The following is a 20,412-nucleotide window of genomic DNA, read 5'->3' as shown; positions in this document are numbered from 1 at the left end:
CAGGGAATTACAGACCGGTAAGCCTGACATCGGTAGTGTGGAAAATGCTGGAGTCCATTATAAAAGATGTAATAGCAGAGCACTTGGAAAACAGTGACAGGATCGGACAAAGTCAACATGGATTCACAAAAGGTAAATCGTGCTTGACTAATCTACTGGAATTTTTTGAGGATGTAACTGGTAAAATAGATAAGGGAGAACCAGTGGATGTGGTGTATCTGGACTTTCAGAAGGCCTTTGATAAGGTCCCGCATAAGAGATTAGCATGTAAAGTTAAGGCACATGGGATTGGGGGCAAGGTGTTGACTTGGATAGAGAACTGGTTGGCAGACAGAAAGCAAAGAGTTGGAATAAACGGGTCCTTTTCCGAGTGGCAGGCAGTGATTAGTGGGGTACCGCAGGGATCGGTTCTTGGACCCCAGCTATTCACAATATATATTAATGATCTAGACAAGGGAACTAGATGTAATATCTCCAAATTTGCAGATGACACAAAGCTGGGTGGGCGTGTGTGCTGTGAGGAGGATGTCGAGAAACTCCAGGATGATTTGGGCATGTTGGGTGATTGGGCAGAAACATGGCAGATGCAATATAATGTGGATAAATGTGAGGTTGTCCACTTTGGTGGCAAAAACAGGAAGGCAGATTATTATCTACATGGCAATAGATTGGGAGAAGGGGAAGTGCATCTAGATCTGGGTGTCCTTGTGCACCAGTCGCTGAAGGTAAGCATGCAGGTGCAGCAGGCGGTTAAGAAGGTAAATGGTATGTTGGCCTTCGTAGTGAGAGGGTCTGAGTACAGGAACAAGGATGTGTTGCTGCAGTTGTACAGGGCCTTGGTGAGACCACATCTCGAGTATTGTGTGCAGTTTTGGTCGCCTTATCTGAGGAAGGCTGTTCCTGCCATGGAAGGAGTTCAGCAAAGATTCACCAGGCTGATACCTGGGATGGCAGGAATGACGTATGAGGAGAGATTGGGTCGATTGGGCTTGTACTCACTGGAATTTAGAAGAATGAGAGGTGATCTCATTGAAACTTATAAAATTCTGACAAGACTGGGCAGACTAGATGCAGGAAGGATGTTCCCGATGGTCGGGGAGTCCAGAACCAGGGGACACAGTCTAATGATAAAGGGTAGGCCATTTAGGACAGAAATGAGGAGGAATTTCTTCACCCAGAGAGTGGTGAACCTGTGGAACTCTCTACCACAGAAGGCGGTGGAGGCCAGTTCATTAAATATATTCAAGATGGAGTTGGATATATTTATTAAGGCTAAAGGGATCAAAGGGTATGGGGAGAAAGCAGGGACCGGGTACTGAATTTGGATGATCAGCCATGATTGCATTGAATGACGGAGCAGGCTCGAGGGGCCGAATGGCCTACTCCTGCTCCTATCTTCTATGTTTCTATGGGTGAGGTTGTTGGAGGTCAATTATCTCAGCCCCAGGACATTGCTGCAGGAGTTCCTCAGGGCAGTGTCCTAGGCCTAACCATCTTCAGCTGTTTCATCAATGACCTTCCCTCCATCATAAGATCAGAAGTGGGGATGTTCGCTGATGATTGCACAGTGTTCAGTTCCATTCGCAACTCCTCAGATAATGAAGCAGTCCATGCCTGCATGCAGCAAGACCTGGACAAAATTCAGGCTTGGGCTGATAAGTGGCAGGCCACAAGTGCCAGCCAATGACTGTCTCCAACAAGCAAGAGTCTACCCACTGCCTCTTGACATTCAATGGCATTACCATCGCCAAATCCCCCACCATCAACATCCTGGGGGTCACCATTGACCAGAAACTTAACTAAACCAGCCACATAAATACTGTGGCCACAAGAGCAGTTCAGGGACTGGGTATTCTGTGGTGAGTGTCTCACTTCCTGACTCCCCAAAGCCTTTCCACCATCTACAAGGCAGAAGTCCGGAGTGTAATGCAATACTCTCCACTTGCTTTGATGAGTGCAGCTCCAACAACACTCAAGAAGCTCAACACCATCCAGGACAAAGCAGGCCACTTGATTGACACCCCATCCACCACCTTAAACATTCACTCCCTCCACCACTGGCACACCGTGGCTGTGGTGTGTACCATCTACAAGATGTACTGCAGCAACTCACCAAGGCTTCTTCGGCAGCACCTCCCAAACCCACGACCTCTACCATCTAGAAGGACAAGGGCAGCAGGCGCTTGGGAATACCACCACCTCCAAGTTCCCCTCCAAGTCACACACCATTCTGACTTGGAAATATATCGCTGTTCGTTCATCGTCGCTGGGTAATAATCCTGGAACGCCCTCCCTAACAGCACTGTGGGAGTACCTTTACCACACGGACTGCAACAGTTCAAGAAGGCAGCTCACCACCACCTTCTCAAAGGCAATTAGGGATGGACAATAAATGCTGGCCTTGCCAGCGATGCCCACGTCCCAGGAATGAATTAACAAAAAGCTGTTGAGGCTAGGTCAACTGAAAATTTCAAAACTGAGATTGATAGATTTTTGTTAGGCATGGGTATTAAGGGTTAGGGATCTAAGGCGGGTAAATGGATTTAAGATACAGATCAACCATTATCTAATTGAAAAGCGGAAAAGGCTTGAGGGGCTAAATGGCTTTCTCTTGTTCCTATATTCATTCAAATGTTGCTGTAAACCATTATACCTATTCATGCTAAGCATTCGTTGCCCTGGTTCTCTCATGCCAATGCTTCACTGGTTAGCATCCTCTTACTGGTTTCCATGGGGAAGTGGGAAGGGATGGGAAGTTTGCCTGTTATACATATTAACACAGGTTGAACGTTCCGAATCCAGCAACCTCGGGACCGAGGCCGAGCCGGTTTTTGGGTTTTTCCAGACTTCGGAATATGCTTCTGATGTCCGAAGTCCGGAAACGCCCGAGCCCAGGTTGCGATATTTCCGGACTTCGGACATCAGAAACACGTGTTGAGTCCTGAAATGCCTGGGCCCAGGTTGCGCTATTTCCGTTTTTGGTAAGCCTCCCTTAGGGTGTCCAGATTCCGGAACATTTTACGAATTCAGGACCCCTGCCACCAATCGTCCCGGAGTCCGGATTCCAGAATATTCCAGATTCTGGAACTTCGGATTTGGGATGCTCAACCTGTAGTGTCGACTTACCTTAGGAAAATCTCTTCAGATCTTTCTCGCATCTTGCCAGTTCTGGAGACCCACTTCCTGCTCTAATATTTCCTCCCATGCCTGCTGCACCAAGTGCTTCAGGGGAGAACAGAGCTGTGGGGGGTTTGATGATCCATGTGATATATTCACTTGTTCTTTCTTCAGATTACTTGCAGCAATGCTTCCAGCACCTGAATATCTAGGCAGGATTTTCTTTAATTCCTGTACTTGATGGTACGCCCCAACCACTCAATACATAGTTGGAAATGGCCCCAATACTCTACTTCCAAGGTTTAAATGGTCACTTAGAACTTTTCAAAGCAGTTATTTTTTCAATTCCATGATCAATAATATTTGTACTCCACTGAATGACCAATAGTGCAGTCATTATAGCTCCCACTGTATCACAGGCGACTCAATCAGCAAAGTACTGGGTTCATGCGCATGCTTAATTAAGCAGCATGCTCTTTAGCCTTGATGTCACGCAAACAGCCATTTATAACCGTTAAAGACAAGCAAAGGCCCAGGATTGATCATTGGTTTGTGCTGAGTTAGCTAGTCATAACCAGATGATGGTAGGGCTGTTAAAATTGGCCTTAGTATGCCTGTTAAGGAGGGTAGAAAGTCGGGCTCAGTCCATTCACATTAGGAGTGTGTGAGTTTTTTAAAATATTTATTCATGGGATGTGGCCATCGCAGGCAAGGCCAGCTTTTATTGCCCATCCCTAATTGCCCTCGAGAAGATGGTGAGCCACCTTCTTGAACCTCTGCAGTCCGTGTGGTGAAGGTACTCCACAGTGCTGTTAGGTAGGGGGTTCCAGAACTTTGACCCAGCAACCATGAAGGAACAGTAATATAGAAACATAGAAACATAGAAGATAGGAGCAGGAGTAGGCCATTCGGCCCTTCGAGCCTGCTCCGCCATTCAATGAGATCATGGCTGATCATCCAAATTCAGTACCCTGTCCCTGCCTTCTGCCCATATCCCTTGATCCCTTTAGCCTCAAGAAATATATCCAACGCTTTCTTGAATATATTTAATGAACTGGCCTCCACCGCCCTCTGTGGCAGAGAATTCCACAGGTTCACCACTCTCTGGGTGAAGAAATTCCTCCTCATTCAGTCCTAAATGGCTTACCCCTTATCCTTAGACTATGACCCCTGGTTCTGGACTCCCTGGCCATCAGAAACATCCTTTCTGCATCTAGTCTGTCCAGACCTGACAGAATTTTATGGGTTTCGATGAGGTCCCCTCTCAATCTTCTAAACTCCAGTGAGTATAAGCCCAATTGACACAATCTCTCCTCGTACGTCATTCCTGCCATCCCAGGTATCAGCCTGGTGAATCTTCGCTGCACTCCCTCCATGGCAAGAACGTCCTTCCTCAGGTAAGGTGACCAAAACTGCACACAATACTCAAGGTGCGGTCTCACCAAGGCCCTGTACAACTGCAGCAAGACATCCTTGTTCCTGTACTCAAACCCTCTCGCTACAAAGGCCAACATACCATTTGCCTTCTTAACTGTCTGCTGCACCTGCATGCTTACCTTCAGCGACTGGTGCACAAGAACACCTAGGTCTCTTTGCACTTCCCCTTCTCCCAATCTATTGCCATTCAAATAATAATCTGCCTTCCTGTTTTTGCCACCAAAGTGGATAACCTCACATTTATCCACATTATAGTGCATTTGCCATGTTTCTGCCCAATCACCCAACCTGTCCAAATTGTACTGGAGATTCATGACATCCTCCTCACACCATACCCTCCCACCCAGCTTTGTGTCGTCTGCAAATTTGGAGATATTACATCCAATTCCCTCGTCCAGATCATTAATATATATTGTGAACAGCTGGGGTCCTAGGACCGATCCTTGTGGTACCCCACTAGTCACTGCCTGCCACTCGGAAAATGACCCGTTTATTCCAACTCTTTGCTTTCTGTCCGCCCACCAGTTCTCTATCCAAGTCAATACCTTGCACCCAATCCCATGTGCCTTAATTTTGCACGCTAACCTCTTATGCGGGACCTTATCGAAAGCCTTCTGAAAGTCCAAATACACCACATCCACTGGTTCTCCCTTATCTATTTTACCAGTTACAGCCTCAAAAAATTCCAGTAGATTAGTCAAGCATGATTTACCTTTTGTAAATCCATGTTGACTTTGTCCGATCCTGTCACTGTTTTCCAAGTGCTCTGCTATTACATCTTTTATAATGGACTCTAGCATTTTCCCCACTACCGATGTCAAGCTTACCGGTCTATAATTCCCTGCTTTTTCTCTGCCACCTTTTTTGAATAGTGGGGTAACATTAGCTACCCTCCAATCCATGGGTACTGTTCCAGAGTCTATTGAGTTCTGCAAGATGACCAGCAATGCATCTACTATTTCTCGGGCCACTTCCTTAAGTACCCTGGGATGTAGATTATCAGGCCCTGGGGCATTATCGGCCTTCAGTCCCATCAATTTTCCTAACACCATTTCCCTACAAATACTGATATCTTTCAGTTCCACCCTTTCATCAGACCCTATGTTCCGCGGTATTTCTGGGAGGTTATTTATGTCCTCCTTTGTGAAGACAGAACCAAAATATGTATTTAGTTGGTCTGCCATTTCTTTGCTCCCCATTATAAATTCCCCCGATTCTGACTGCAAGGGACCTACGCTTGACTTCACCAATCTTTTCCTCTTTACATATCTATAAAAGCTTTTACAGTCAGTTTTTATGCTCCCTGCAAGCTTTCTCTCATATTCTATTTTCCCTTTATTAATTAATCCCTTTGTCCTCCTTTGTTGAATCCTAAACTGCTCCCAATCCTCAGGATTATTGCTTTTTCTGGCCAATTTCTCTCCACGGATGTTGCCTGACTTGCTGAGTTTTTCCAGCATTTTCTGTTGTTATTTCGGATTTCCAACATCTGCAGTATTTTGCTATTGTATGTCCTCTCCTTGGATCTTATGCTATCCCTAATTTCCCTTGTTAGCCACGGCTGAGTCACCTTTTTTGTTTTATTTTTATGCCAAACTGGGATGAACAACTTCTGTAGTTCATCCATTCGGTCTTTGAATGTTTGCCATTGCCTATCCACCGTCAACCCTTTGAGTGCCATTCCCCAATCAATCCTACCCAACTCACTCCTCAGACCATCGTAGTTTCCTTTATTTAAATTGAGGACCCTAGTTTCTGAGTCAACTACTTCATTCTCCATCTTAATGAAGAATTCGATCATATTATGATCGCTCCGACCCAAGGGGCCTCATACAACAAGATTGCTAATTAATCCTTTCTCGTTACATAATACCCAGTCTAAGATGGCCTGATCCCTGGTTGCTTCCTCGACATATTGGTCCAGGAAACCATCCCGTAAATACTCCAGGAATTCCTCCTCCACAGTATTGTTACTAATTTGGTTAGCCCAATCTATATGTAGATTAAAGTCACCCATGATGACTGCTGTGCCCGTATTGCACGCTTCTTTAATTTCCCTTTTAATGCCATCCCCAACCTCCGCCTTATTGTTTGGAGGTCTATATACCACTCCCACTAATGTTTTTTTCCCCTTAGTATTTCTCAATTCTACCCATACAGATTCCACCTCATCAGAGCTAATATCCTTCATTACAATTGTATTAATCCCTTCTTTAACCGGTAATGCTACCCCTCCTCCCTTTCCTTTTTGCCTATCTTTCCTGAATATCGAATACCCCTGGATGTTGAGTTCCCAGTCTTGGCCGTCCTTGAGCCACGTTTCCGTAATCCCAACCAAATCATATTCGTTTACCTCTATTTGCGCAGCCAATTCATCCACCTTATTACAAATGCTCCTCGCATTAAGACACAAAGCCTTCAGGCTTGTTTTTTTAACGCTCTTAGACCTATTAGAATTATTATTTACTGTGGCCACGTTTGATTTAAACCGTTGATTTCTCTGACTGCCACTTTTGTTTTTCTCCTTCCTATCTTTTGCTTTTATCCTTGTTTTCCTTTCCTCTGTCTCTCTGCTCAGGTTCCCAATATATTTCCAAGTTGGGATTATGAGTGATTTGGAGGGGAACCTGGAGGTGATGGTGTTCCCATGCGCCTGCTGCCCTTGACCTTCTAGGTAGTAGAGCTCCTGGGTTTGGGAGTGCGAACATGGAGTGAGGACAGGGTCAGGATTAGCTGCAATACATCCCCCATGGTTGAATAGTCTAAAACTCCTCACTGTCTAGACTCACATCTGAATAACATATAGTGCACCCTTAGAACCCAACCCCAGCAAAAAGCCAATACCTTTAGGAAAGCTGAGCGGGGAGAATAATAATAATTATAAAAATATATACCTTTCGAAAGAAGAAAAAGAGACAATTCAGCTTTAAATATAGAAGACTGGTGTAGCCTCTGCAACCAGCTCACTCTTAAAGGGTGCGGTGTGGAGTGAGCACAGGCTGTTCAATAACTCCGCTCATCATGTCCCGTTGCTGTATCTGGATTGGCATCTTATTGTTTGAACTTTTAACACGGGCTTCACTTTTTGCCGAAACTATATCGGACCCGAAAGCAGCCGCGCGGACTATTAACGACAGCGATCATTGGAACACGTTAATCTCCAATCAGCCGGAGTCCAAAGTAATCCAACCGGTCTGGAACCCAGAGCAGGAGGAGAATCAGAGAACAGCCGCCGCCGCACTGAAGGTCTTCTCCCTGGACTATCATCACGTCCAGGTCCCTTTTGAAATAACACTATGGATTATGTTAGCATCGCTGGCAAAAATAGGTAAGAACATGGGGATCTCCCTTTACCCGTTGTGTGCCAAACGTTTCAGAGCGTCCTTGTGGCAACCGGCTAGATAGACATCTGTAGGTTTCCGTGCTTAATTTCCCCATCTTGCGTTCCAAGGAGCGATCACTCGGTGTTTTGGATGGATCCAAGGAGCTGGCAGCTTTACCTTATAATATATACAGGTTCTTGTTATTACAGTTCAGTCTGAAAATGCAAATAATCAAAACTGGCTCTTTAGCTGTTTTGTAAATCAGAGAGAGAGAGTTGTGCCCGATATCATCACTACATCGTTAGAATCAATATATTGGCCCATTTGCAATATTTAAATGTACAACAGTTTAACGCTGAGTGAGGAAGCTCCCAACTAGTTCAGCTTTAAATCTTGTAATAGTTTCAAGGATTCGTTGTTTTTGTTGATGTATTTTGCAGAGAGAATATATACTGTGTGTATTTTTTAAAATTTAATTATTGTTTCAATTCCATTAATTCTGATTTCGGGAATTATCCCAGAAAGGGACTGGACTTGTTTCCACTGCCAAGCAGAATGCAGAACAGATTCACATTCTCTATTTATAAACATATACATTTTCAAACTGGAGTCTCCAGATCCTCCAGTGTGTGGGTATGTGTTTGTGTGTGTGGCTGTGTTTTATGTGTGTGTGTGGGTGTGTGTGTTTGTGTGTGGGTGTGTTTGTGTGTGTGTATGTGGGTGTGTGTGGGTGTGTTGGTGGGTGTGTTTGTGTGTGTGTGTGTGATTTCTACAGGTCAGTTGTCAGGTTTCTCTATTTGTTGACTTGTTTACATTTTAATTCTGTACCAATAAGATACAGCATTTTCTGCAACTATCACTGTTTTCATTTGGATAGCTGGCACTGTCTTTCCAAAGTCAGCGCGGGGAGTGGGGAGTGAGGGAGGGGGCGAGTACCCTTGGGAGTGTGCCAATATTTGTAGGGGGTATAGGAAGCGTGCCAATATTAGCAAGCACCCCCCCTCCCCTCCCCAATACAGAAAAGTTTGAGGGAACATTGATTTATAATACTTGAATGTGCAAAATTGGTTCCAAACTTGTTGAGTTCAGATGAGTTTAAATAATGGCAGCCTGGCACACAAGGTTTGACCTTAATCATTGAATCAGACAGCACATAAGGAGGCCGTTCAGCCCACAGTGCCTGTGCCGGCTCTTTGAAAGAGCTGTCCAACTAGCCCCACTCCCCAGCTCTTTCACCATAGCCCTGCAATGCTTTTGCTTTTCCAATATGTCCAATTCCCTTTTGAAAATTACCATTTCTTAAGAATAAAATAAATTAATGATCAATGCAGCATGTGGCTCAACTAACCAGAGACACATACATTTGCGACCAGATAGTTGTCTCTATTGCAGCGGTCAAGCAGACCCCATAATATGAATTCTTGCCATCATTCAGTGTTGAAGAATTGTGTTGTGAAGGTACATCTAGTTCCTGCCACAATGAGAAAATGTCAGTAACTCTTTTAGCCCTCCTGGAAATAGCCAACTGTCCATTTTCTTTCCCAGAATATAATAATTACAAAATAGAGCCAGACTGTAAGTGACTTATGATCATTGTTACTGGAGGCTGAAGTAAAATAAGACCAGGAGTAGGCCTTTCAGCCATTTTGTTAGCTATGGCAGCTCTTTTTTTAAATCAGAATCCCCTGCTGTTTCTCCATATGCCTTAATCTCCTTGCTTCTCTCCCTTTTTAGAAACATCACTTCATTCTGCATCCATGGCCTTCTGAGACCGTGCATGCCACATGCTCGCAATTGTTTCTGTGATGGCATATTTTTCTGGGTTAATTTTTAAACCCTTTGGTTTTGGCCTGTCATTCATCACAGCTGCTAGTTGCATTTTTTCTAAAAAAGAAATTCAGATCCAGCCTGATAAAATATTTACGAAGCATTCTCTTGAAGCTGGGTTAAGGTCCTCACCTTCAGTTGATTCATTTTGTATCTTCCAGCTGATGCCTAAATGAATAACTAATACCCGAGGGATGGATGTTCTAGGAGTATTTTTTTTTACTAAACTTCCAATACTTTTGCATTGTGAGCTGATCTACTGAATTACTGGACTGAATTTTGCCAGCGCTCAGAGTGCGGGTTTGGAGGCGGGTCCCCTGTCAAAATTGAAATGATTGACAGTGGGTTGGGAGCCCGCTCTGGACCCTCCTCCATGTAAGTTTCCAAAGTGTCGGGTCTGCGATTTCAGAACAGACCCGACACCAAGTGGCGGGGGAGGCATTTAAGATAGTTAAATGCTTATTAAATGCTTGTTAACTATAATCTTGCCAGTTTATTTCTATTTTACCACTTTTTTAACGAGGTTCATGACGTTCGGAGATCACGTCAGGTAAATAGGTCGGGTTCCCTGTCTCCCCATTGCTGTGAAAAGGTGACAGCTGCAAAAGTGGTATGAAAGCTACCATTCCACAGCTGGTCACTTTCCAAGTCAGAAGCTTGAGTTTTCATGACTTGGAACACACTTTTGAGCTGTATGCAGTTTGGAAGTTTTGGAGCAAGCTCTCTCACCATTGACAGATCGCTTCTGGCATCTCAACTTCAGCTGCCATTTAATCCAGCAACATCGGTGCCCTTGAAAAAATCTCACCTTGGCCCTCTGAATCCCTCCATGATCAGCCCACAACACCAACATCACCAGGCATACCAACATCACCAGCAAAAACACCAACCTTCTCTGCAATCACCTAATGCTGCAGGGTACAGGGCATCAGCACCCGACAACATTGCTGCCCGGGAGACCATCGATGGCCTCACCATGGCCAGATTTACTTCACTTGACGCAGTACACCCTGGCAGCCACATGATGCGCCAGGTTGACACCACCCCACACCAGCACCACAAAGCATCCCTACAATTTCCAAGCCACTCATTTCACACTCATCACCATTGAGGGGGAGGGGGTGGATGGGAAAGTTATGTCTCAACATTCACTGGAATTCGCCTAAGACATGGTCCCTTTAAGGAAACTGGCTGATGATGCATCATCAAATGATGTCATCAGACCCGCTTCTTTTTAATTGGACGGGAACCTCACAGGGTGGGCTTAACAAGCCCAATCAGGCAGAATCCTTTTCACAGAGTGGCTGGAGCTGGGAGTGGGACCGTGACCCACCAACGACCTCTCCCATCACGATCCCACCTCCGATGGTTAAATCACAGCCATCAAAAGGTGAGCACAGATCTGTTCAATAAGGTAAAGTGTTCAGAATATAGATTTCAATGTTTGGCAACACATTAACAGAAAATTTACATGAACATTGCATAAAACACCCAAGTGCCTACGCTTGTGTGTTGTTAGTTGGTATGATTGCACTAGGATGAGGGTGAGTGTGTGAGGGGACTAGTGAGATGGGGAAGTGATAATGTAGATAGAGAGGGATGGGTGGCGGTACAAGGTTAGTTGGTGTGAGTAAGGATGTGCAGGAGTAGGGTAGGGAAGGCAAAGTGATGGGGATATGATGAGAGGCACAGCAGGATGAGGTTGAGTGTGGCTTTGCAGTAACGTTTCGTGATCTACTGAGATCATTGAAAGGTTTGCGCCACTGCAGCCTGGTCCTCCTGACCACATCTTTGCTTGTGCCCTCCTGTGCAATGTGCAACTAGGCTGTGTTGATCTCCTGGGGTGCTCTCTTCCTCCCTTGGAAGGGAAGAGAACCTCCCTGCGTGCTGTGACTCTCTCCATAAGCATGGAGAGCCTGGGTGCAGCCGTGCACCTTTGTGCAGTGCTTGTCAGTGTTTGCAGCACCTCAATGCTGTAGAACACTGACAGCAGAACTGTCAAAATGAATGTGGACATGGTCCCTTTAAGGAAACTGGCTGATGATGCATCATCAAATGGCGTCTTCAGACCCGCTTTCTTTTAATTGGACGGGAACCTCACAGGGTGGGCTTAACAAGCCCAATCAGGGCAGAATCCTTTTCACAGAGCAGCTGGAGCCGTGAGTGGGACCGTGACCCATCAACGACCTCTCCCATCACGATCCCACCTCCGATGGCTAAATCGCGGCCATTGCTTCTATCAAACAATGAAGTTACTTTAGTCAAAGTTGCTAAGCATATGAAAAATATTGGGCCTGAATTTGCAGTCGGAGGCTTCCCGCGGGGAAATGCCTCTGATCCGCAAATAAAGTCAGCGCCTAAGTTCTGCCTCGGGATCTGCGGAGACTCGCACTCCTGGGCTTCTATGCTTAGTCATGCGTAAAGGTCCACGTATCCCAGGGGTGCAGGCGGTTCACAAGCGCCCCTGAGATCACGTGGGCTGGCCCAACCAATGAACGAAGGGGATCCCCATTCATACTTATGGGGATTCCATTTTTGTACAGAATCCCCATAAGCATGAATGGGGATCACACAAAAAACACATTTACATACCAAATAAATAAATAACATTATATATTTAAAATTAATTAAAATACAATTTTGAAAAATAAATGTAAACATTTCAAAGGGGCTAAAAATAACCTGAACTTATTTTACAGGTTTTTATGTTCAAATAATTAAAAACATTTATTTTTATGTTCATTTAAACTCTTAGGCTAGTAAAAGCAGGCCTTACACAGATTCTTGACAGATCGCAAGCTCCGGGATTTCGCGCGCGTGCTTCGCCTACGAAAACCCTGAATTTGCAGGGCCCTTACGGGCGCGCAAGCACCACACACGCACGCACCACGCACGCACCACGCACGCACCATGCACGCACCACGCACGCACCACGCACGCACCATGCACGTACCTGTAGGCCCCGGAAAATCCAGGCCATCATTGCTAATTTCTTACTCGGTCACTTCACTTGGGTGAAATGGCACTCTACCTGCTTTTGTGTCAACTGTGGCTCAGTTGGTAGCACATTCGACTCTGGGTCAGAAAGTTGTGGGTTCAAGTTCCACTCCAGAGACTTGACCACACAATCCAAGCTGACACTTCAGTGCAATGCTGAGGGAGTGCTGCAGTGTCAGAGGTGCCATCTTTCGGATGAGACGTTAAACCGAGGCCCCGCTTACCCTGTCAGGTGGATGTAAAAAATACCATGGCACTATTTTGAAGAAGAGCAGGTGGGTTCTTCTCGGTGTCCTGGCCAATATTTATCCCTCAACCAGCATCACTAAAACAGATTATTTGGTCATTATCTCATTGCTTTTTGTGAGACCTTGCTGTGTGCAAATTGGCTGCCACATTTCCTACATTACAACAGTGACTACACTTCTACAAAAGCAAAATACTGCAGATGCTGGAAATCTGAAATAAAAACAGGAAATGCCGGAAATACTCAGCAGGTCAGGCAGCATCTGTGGCGAGAGAAAACCAGAGTTAACGTTTCAGATCGATGACCTTTTGTCGCTTCACTTGGCTGTAAAGTGCTTTGGGATGTCCTGAGGTTGTGAACGGTGCTATATAAATGCAAGTTCTTTGCTTTGGATGAATACTTCCTCTAGCATATTCATTGAGAAACAACAGCTTTGCTTTCATCTTTTCCCCTCAACTTGAGTGATAACATTTTATTTTTCTATTTTTTAAAACTCTTATGCTAGTAAAAGCAGGCCTGACGTCTGCTTTTACCAGGTGTAAGAATTTGACAGGCATTCAGCGGGCGGAAGTTGTGCAAATAGCTCAACTCTCCACCCGCAGAGGCCCATCTCCTGGGGATGAGGAGGATCTGTCAAGAGAATTCTTGACAGATCGCAAGTTCCGGGTTTTAGTGCATGCCTAAACCTGGAACTTGCGCGGCCCCTATGGACGCGTGTGCACCTCATACACACCCATAGGGGTCGCAAAATATGGCCCATTAAATCTAACAGACTTGCACTCAGTGCTATTTACTTTGTCATAGTGCCTAGTAATTCTAGCATTACATTGAATGAAGGATGTGTTATTTTGAGCAGGTGGCTTTAGCCTCTCACCTGTTTGATTTTAGGCAAATAACCAAATTGTGTTATAATGTCCAGATATAATTTTTGATAACAGACATGTTTATAAATTGTAAGCTGGAGTTCATTCAAATTAAGATAATGTGCATAGTGCAGGTTCTATTTGGATATATGTTAACAACGCAAGTGAAGGCTGGCACATCAGTGCAGTACTGAGGGAGCTCTGCACTGTCAGAAATGCCATCTTTCAGATGAGATGTTAAACCGAGGCCCCGTCTGCCCTCTCAGGTGGATGTAAAAGATCTCATGGCACTATTTGAAGAAGAGCAGGGGAGTTCTCCCCAGTGTCCTGGCCAACATTGATCCCTCAGCCAACACCTAAAGCAGATTATCTGGTCATGATCTCATTGCTGTTTGTGGGAGCTTGCTGTGTACAAATTGGCTGCCATAATTTCTACATTACAGCTGTGACGACAAGTCAAAGGTACATCATTGACTGTAAAGCGTTTTGGGGTGTCCTGAGGTTGTGAAAGGCAGGAGTTCTCAACCGGGAGTCTGTGGCACCCTGGCAGATTTCAGGGGGTCCGCCAATTGCTTTGTCCCATCAATATACAGGGGAGACTACTGATGCTTATGGGATATTGAGATGAGTGAAATAGCCTCAGCGATACAAAGGCTGTGCATGTGCAGTCAATTCAGGTTCTTATTGGTGGACCCCATTTGTATGGTTAGACAAGTCCCTTTGTGTGGGCCAAGGTAGCGTGAGCCTTCCTTTCAACCCTGTTGTAATGAAGCCACTTTGGCACACACTCTGTAATTAACATCGCCACTCACACAGAGGGAGATCTGCTGACTAGGGGGAAGAAAACTCTAAATGGTGGCAATTAATAAGACAGAAGTTGCTGTTAATACACGACAGGGCCATTGGCATTTGGGATGCAACAAGATTGTCTAATGTTTCGAGTTGGATCCTTCCATTTAGGTATCGGCAAATAAACATGTTCCTTCTATAGCTGCTTTTATGTTGCTTTCTTGCTGGCTCCTGACGTATGGTTCTCCTGCAGCTGGTGGTCACCCTCAAGTTAGCTTGCCAGGTACACTCAAGGCTTGCCACCAAGACACTAAGGCCAGCTATTGGGGAGACCCAGTTTAAATTTTTAGAAACGGTCTCCCAGCTACGGGCCTTGGCGGATCCAGCACGTTTACCTTGCAGTTGCTGCCAGCTGCACAAGACCCACATGTCAGGAGCTGGCAGCAACTAAAATGGCAAGAAACCAATACAAAAGCAGCTTCTTGGACTGAACCAAGTGCAGAGGGGAGGGGGAGTTCAACGGGTAAGAGACAAAAAAATAAAAACAGATGACGCATGAAAAACACCGATTCCCTCGCGAAAAGAAAAAATGTCAGGATAATGCTTCGGCTGTTGAACTCGAAGATGGATGAACCACTTCACAGGACTGAACACAACCAAACAGCAGGGGAAGAAACAGCAGGGCAGAAGTTAAGTCAGCCTGTCGCAGAGGAGCAGTTAATACATTGACCAGCAAAAGCTTTCTTGTTTGAAAGAGGCAATAAAAAGGCAAAAGAACAAAAAGTTGTGAAAATAGTTGAGTGAGGCACGGGGATGATGCACACAAAATGGAGGTGAAGCAATCAGGTGACAAAACAGAGAAAATGACCTCAGACTCAGAGCTTTATATTCATGGCCATGTGCTTCTCTGACAGACAGATAGGCCTAGTCTGGGTGCTCGTGTCCATTGAGATATTGCTGGCTATTTGTGAAAGGGTTGGGGAAGAGGAAAGAGGGAGATTGCCTTTGTCACTAAAGGATTTGTGGCAATGAGGTCAGGTGGGTAAAGTCACTCAGGGCCCTGTTTATTTCTCCATTTTTCTCATCCGCCTTTGCCATTACTAATGCTGTTAATTCAAGTCACTGGCTTTAACCGCCATCTTGGGGTTTGATATCGAAATAAGAGGGAAGTTCTGTTTCCGAAATGGAGGACGTGGACCTGGAATTTTAGTCCAGTCCGACCGAGTGTGCACAAAATGAGCCTGTAGCGAGCGCTGTGTTTGTTGCTCCTGGTTCATCTCCTGTTAACCAAATGGTTGACTGAGTGGAGCAGACCGTGGGCAACTAATGGGGCACATAATATAAATTTAGGCTCAAAACAGAAAATGTTGGAAATACTCAGCAGGTCAGGCAGCATCTGTGGAGAGAGAAACAAATTTAACGTTTGCGGTCGATGACCTTTCGTCATAACTGGAAAAAAATTAACTCTGTTTTTCTCTCCACAGATGCTGCCTGACCTGCTGAGTATTTCCAACATTTTCTGTTTCAGATTTCCAGCATCCGCAGTATTTGCTTATGCAAATTTAGGACTGAATACATTCTCCTTTATGTAAGGTGTAATAGAGCTATTAATAACTAATAACTCATTTTTATACAGAAAAAATTCTTGTGCTGTTACGGGGGGCCATGGAATTTTTATAACATGGGAGGGGGCCTCAGAAGAAAAAAGGCTGACAACCCCTGCTGAAAGGCACTATATAAATGCCTTCTTGATTTCTTCTTTCTGGGAAAGTAGACGAGCTTCTTGACTGTTCTAGAACCAGTGTAGTTTTGTGTTCCGTTGGAACTTAAATTATTTTTGTTTTCTTTAGTAAATATAAGCACTCAGCCACATTTTCCAGCAAATTTGCATCAATTTGATTCACTCCAGTAAAATCTCATTATAAAAAGCTAAATCTTCGGAGAGTCTGGTGTTGTCTACAGCGTGCTACATAAATAAGTAATCTGATACTGTGGTGTTTATTAACACAGTTGCAGGTAAACACAGTTACGTTTTCGGGATGTATTACGTGTTTGTTTATGACATTTTCTACACATCCACATTTCTCTGACAATTACAGCGACCAATTAAAAAAAAAGAAGATTGGATTTAAACTGATTTTATGTCCTGTTTTACTTTCCCCATAGATTTTTTTACACATTGCATTAGAACATGCGTCGCCCTCATTATGGCTATCAGCCACATTTCAAACAGAAATATTATACAAATCTACTGCCTCATTCAAATCAACTTAACTATTAAAGAAAGTGTCTAAGTTTAACCTTATTACAATTTTTTAATATATATACTTGGTCAATAATATATTGATATTAAATATTCCACATAACCAAAAACTGTTACAGTCACTCTTAAAATGGATGCCATGGCTATTATCTCAGTCAAAATGTCTGTCCGGCAAATATCAATCAATCCCCAGTGGGCCAGTCTAATGGATTGGCTGCGTTTGCTGTTAGTGAAAATTGGATAGAGTATTTGATCTAAATTCTTGCTGATGTAAAAGATTGAAGGAAAACAAGTTTAAGTTCTGAGAAAATAGTTTGCAGGTTTCTGTGGACAACATTTTGCAAAGGTTTCATTGTCTCTGTCGACTCCCCTTTTGCAGTTTAAACGTAAGTATTGCATTGTGATCGTAAATGTTCAAACACTACAGCAGCATAAAACAACAGCAATAACAACTTGTATTTATATAGCACCCTTAACGTAGTAAAATGTCCCAAGGTGCTGCAGAGGCGTATATAAGACAAAAAATTTGACACAGCCACATAAGGATAAATTAGGGCAGATGACCAAAAGCTTGGTCAAAGAGGTAGGTTTTAAGGAGCGTCTTAAAGGAGGAAAGAGAGGGAGCGAAGCAGTGAAGTTTTGGCAGGGAATTCCAGAGCTTAGGGCCTAGGCAACAGAAGGCACGGCCACCAATGATTATAATCAGGGATGCTCAAGAGGGCAGAATTAAAGGAGCGCAGATATCTCGGGGTTGGGGTTTGTGGGACTGAAGGAGATTACAGAGGTAGGGAGGAGCGAGGCCAGGGAGGGATTTGAAAACAAGGATGAGAATTTTGAAATCGAGGCGCTGCTTAACTGGGAGCCAATGTAGGTCAGCGAGCACAGGGGAGATGGGCGCACGGGACTTGGTGCGAACATTTTGTAATTCATTATGAATGTAAAATTGTAATCTCTTAATAAAATAAAATCTTGGCACAAAAAAGGATGTCTTAAGGGAATTAATAGTTTAGATATATGTTTGCTCTTTGGTGCAAACGTTAGCATTTCTGTCAGGAATATATAGAGCCTGTTTTATTGTAATTTGCTCATTGCCTGTAGTGTATCTAAAACCAGTGCAATCCTCCCTTCAATCAAACACTTGCTATGTAAAATGTCTGGAGGTGAGTATATGTGAATGATAAACTGCAGGTGGATTTGATGTTAGGGTGTTTAATTTTCTTCATAGCTCATTGAGTCAAGTTTTAATCAAAACTTCTTTGTCCTGTTACTTCTGGTGATGTGTACCATGATCCCTGCTATTTTTCTTAGTGTTATTGTATTCCAACGGCATCAGATGCATTAGGGCTGTGTTCCAGTCTGGGCAACTGCACTGCTTTATTCCATCAATAAAATATTGCAGTGAAGAAAGTGATGTAAGTAAGAGTTCACTCAGCACCATTTGATTTCACAGTATATATAGTGAGATAAAGCAATAGGTGAAAAGAGTTGTGCTAGAATGTTATGATAGTTTATGGACAGTTCTGGTTTCCATACTATAAAAAGGATATAGAGGCACTGGAGAAGGTGCAAAAAGGATTTACAAGGATGATACCAGAACTAGACGGGAGTTCAAATCCCACCATGGTAGCTGGGGAATTTAAATTCAGTTAATTAAATTAATCTGGAATAAAAAGCTAGTGTCAGTAATGGTGACCATGAAACTATGTCGTAAAAACCCATCTGGTTCACTAATGTCCTTTAGGGAAGGAAATCTGCCGCCCTTACCTGGTCTGGCCTATATGTGACTCCAGACCCACAGCAATGTGGTTGACTCTTAACTGCCCTTAGAAATGACGGCTCACCACCACCTTCTCAAGGGCAATTAGGGATGGGCAATAAATGTTGGCCTTGCCAGTGATGCCCACACCACAGGAACAAATTTTAAAAAAGCAGAACTGAAAGGTTCTACCTATCAGGAATGATTGCACAGGCTGGGGCTCGTTTCCCCAGAAACGCGAAGGCCGAGGGGTGACCTGATGGAGGTCTTTAAGATTATGAAAGGATTTGATAGGCTAGATAGAGAAGATGTTTCCTCTTGCGGGCGAGACCAGAACTACGGGCCATAAATGTAGGATAATCACTAATAAATCCAATAGGGAATTCAGGAGTGGTTAGAATGTGTAACTCGTCACCACAAGGAATAGTTGAGGTGACCAGCATTGCTGCATTTAAGGGGAAGCTAGATAAGTACATGAGGGAGAACGTCTAATAATGTTCGTATTTTGTGTGCACATGCAGCATAGAGCAAAGCTTAACTCATTCGCACCGCATTATGACACCACATGCTGCAGCCAGAACCCACTATGCATAACAAACAGGTGATTTCCTAGGATCAGAAATTGGTGTGGGGGAGAATGCTATCAAATAACAATACTAAGTAAATCCTGTGTGATTTTGTATGAATGCACAGCTTTGGGTGCATTCACATTCAGACTTCCATGTGCAGTAAAAGGTTTGCCAAACACACAGTAATGCATATGGTGCCAAAACACATCACAGGTAACTTATTTGTTATTATGGTAACAAAAATGACCCAGACATTTCCTTCATTATAAAAGTTGTCTCCACAAACACTTTGGAGATTGTCCCCCTTGTAAATTCATTGCACAAGTGATGTGATCTAATGGTGGAGCATGACCGTACTTGTTTTTCTTTAGGGCTCTAGATTTTTTAAAAATTTAAAATTGAACAATTTATTTACAGTTATTGACATTACAGAGCCCAGGTCTCAGCTCTTGGTACAAAGTCACAAGCCATCATTCCCTACTAGGCAGGGGTCTCACACACAATTATATACACGAGTATTAACCACATTAAGCTTGATCCCAGTAGTCACTTTAATCGCTCTCTCCCAGAGTGAGTTTGTCAAACAGGTCCTCTCCCATGCCATTCCCAGGGGGTTCCCAGTCTCCCCAAGTCGGCGACGCGACCTCCAAGCCTCCCAACCATCCCCACTTGCTCATACAACTAGTGGGTCTCCAGGAAGTCACACAAGGGTCGGTGCTCCCAGTGGAGAGCCCGTGCAGATCCAGCAGACCCCGGCCGGCACTTCTCTCCATCCGCAGAAGTCCCCGCATCGCCCCCAGACCACCGCTCCACCCATCCTGCTCTGGCCTCTTGATGGGGCTCTAGATTTGGGGTAGAATTTTCGTGGATGTTGTCACATGTGCTCGCATCACATTCCATTCCCTGCTATTTTAATGGAAGCATTAACCCTCCACTAGTGTGGCTGTGTTATACGATCATACAAGAACATCGCCGCCAGGAATGTCTATCATATTGACAGGCCTTTTAACTTGAACAGCTTGGATCCTGTTGTCCAAATAGAATGTCATCAGTACTTTGGGATGGTTCAATATAGACCTAGAACAAATAATGTTCATCATATACTGACTCCAAATACAGAGATTTATACAGATCTATTTTATACTTGTAAGTATCGTGAGTATGATGCAAAATCTTTTGAACTAAAGTTCTTGTGGTCCTGCTTGAATCACCAGTTTGAGCTGA

The 20,412-nt window shown here is 44.2% G+C and overlaps 1 protein-coding gene across 1 annotated transcript in view; it reads left to right on the top strand.

Moving 5' to 3' along the window:
- Nucleotides 1–7,504: 7,504 nt before the first annotated feature.
- The window catches only part of LOC147124952 (sodium/hydrogen exchanger 2-like), a 414,512-nt gene continuing 401,604 nt past the window's right edge, over nucleotides 7,505–20,412 (top strand). The window contains exon 1 of the mRNA XM_085995231.1: nucleotides 7,505–7,882. Coding sequence (XP_085851357.1) covers nucleotides 7,576–7,882 — 307 coding nt within the window. The 5' untranslated portion in view covers nucleotides 7,505–7,575. The remainder of the gene's footprint in view (nucleotides 7,883–20,412) is intronic.

The sequence above is a fragment of the Somniosus microcephalus genome, chromosome 1 (assembly GCF_052327205.1).
Source record: "Somniosus microcephalus isolate GS21.2 chromosome 1, FLI_Smic_1.0, whole genome shotgun sequence".
NCBI classification, from domain to species: domain Eukaryota; kingdom Metazoa; phylum Chordata; class Chondrichthyes; order Squaliformes; family Somniosidae; genus Somniosus; species Somniosus microcephalus.
The sequence above is the reverse complement of the archived record's forward strand: the minus strand, read 5'-3'. Positions and strand labels throughout refer to the sequence as shown.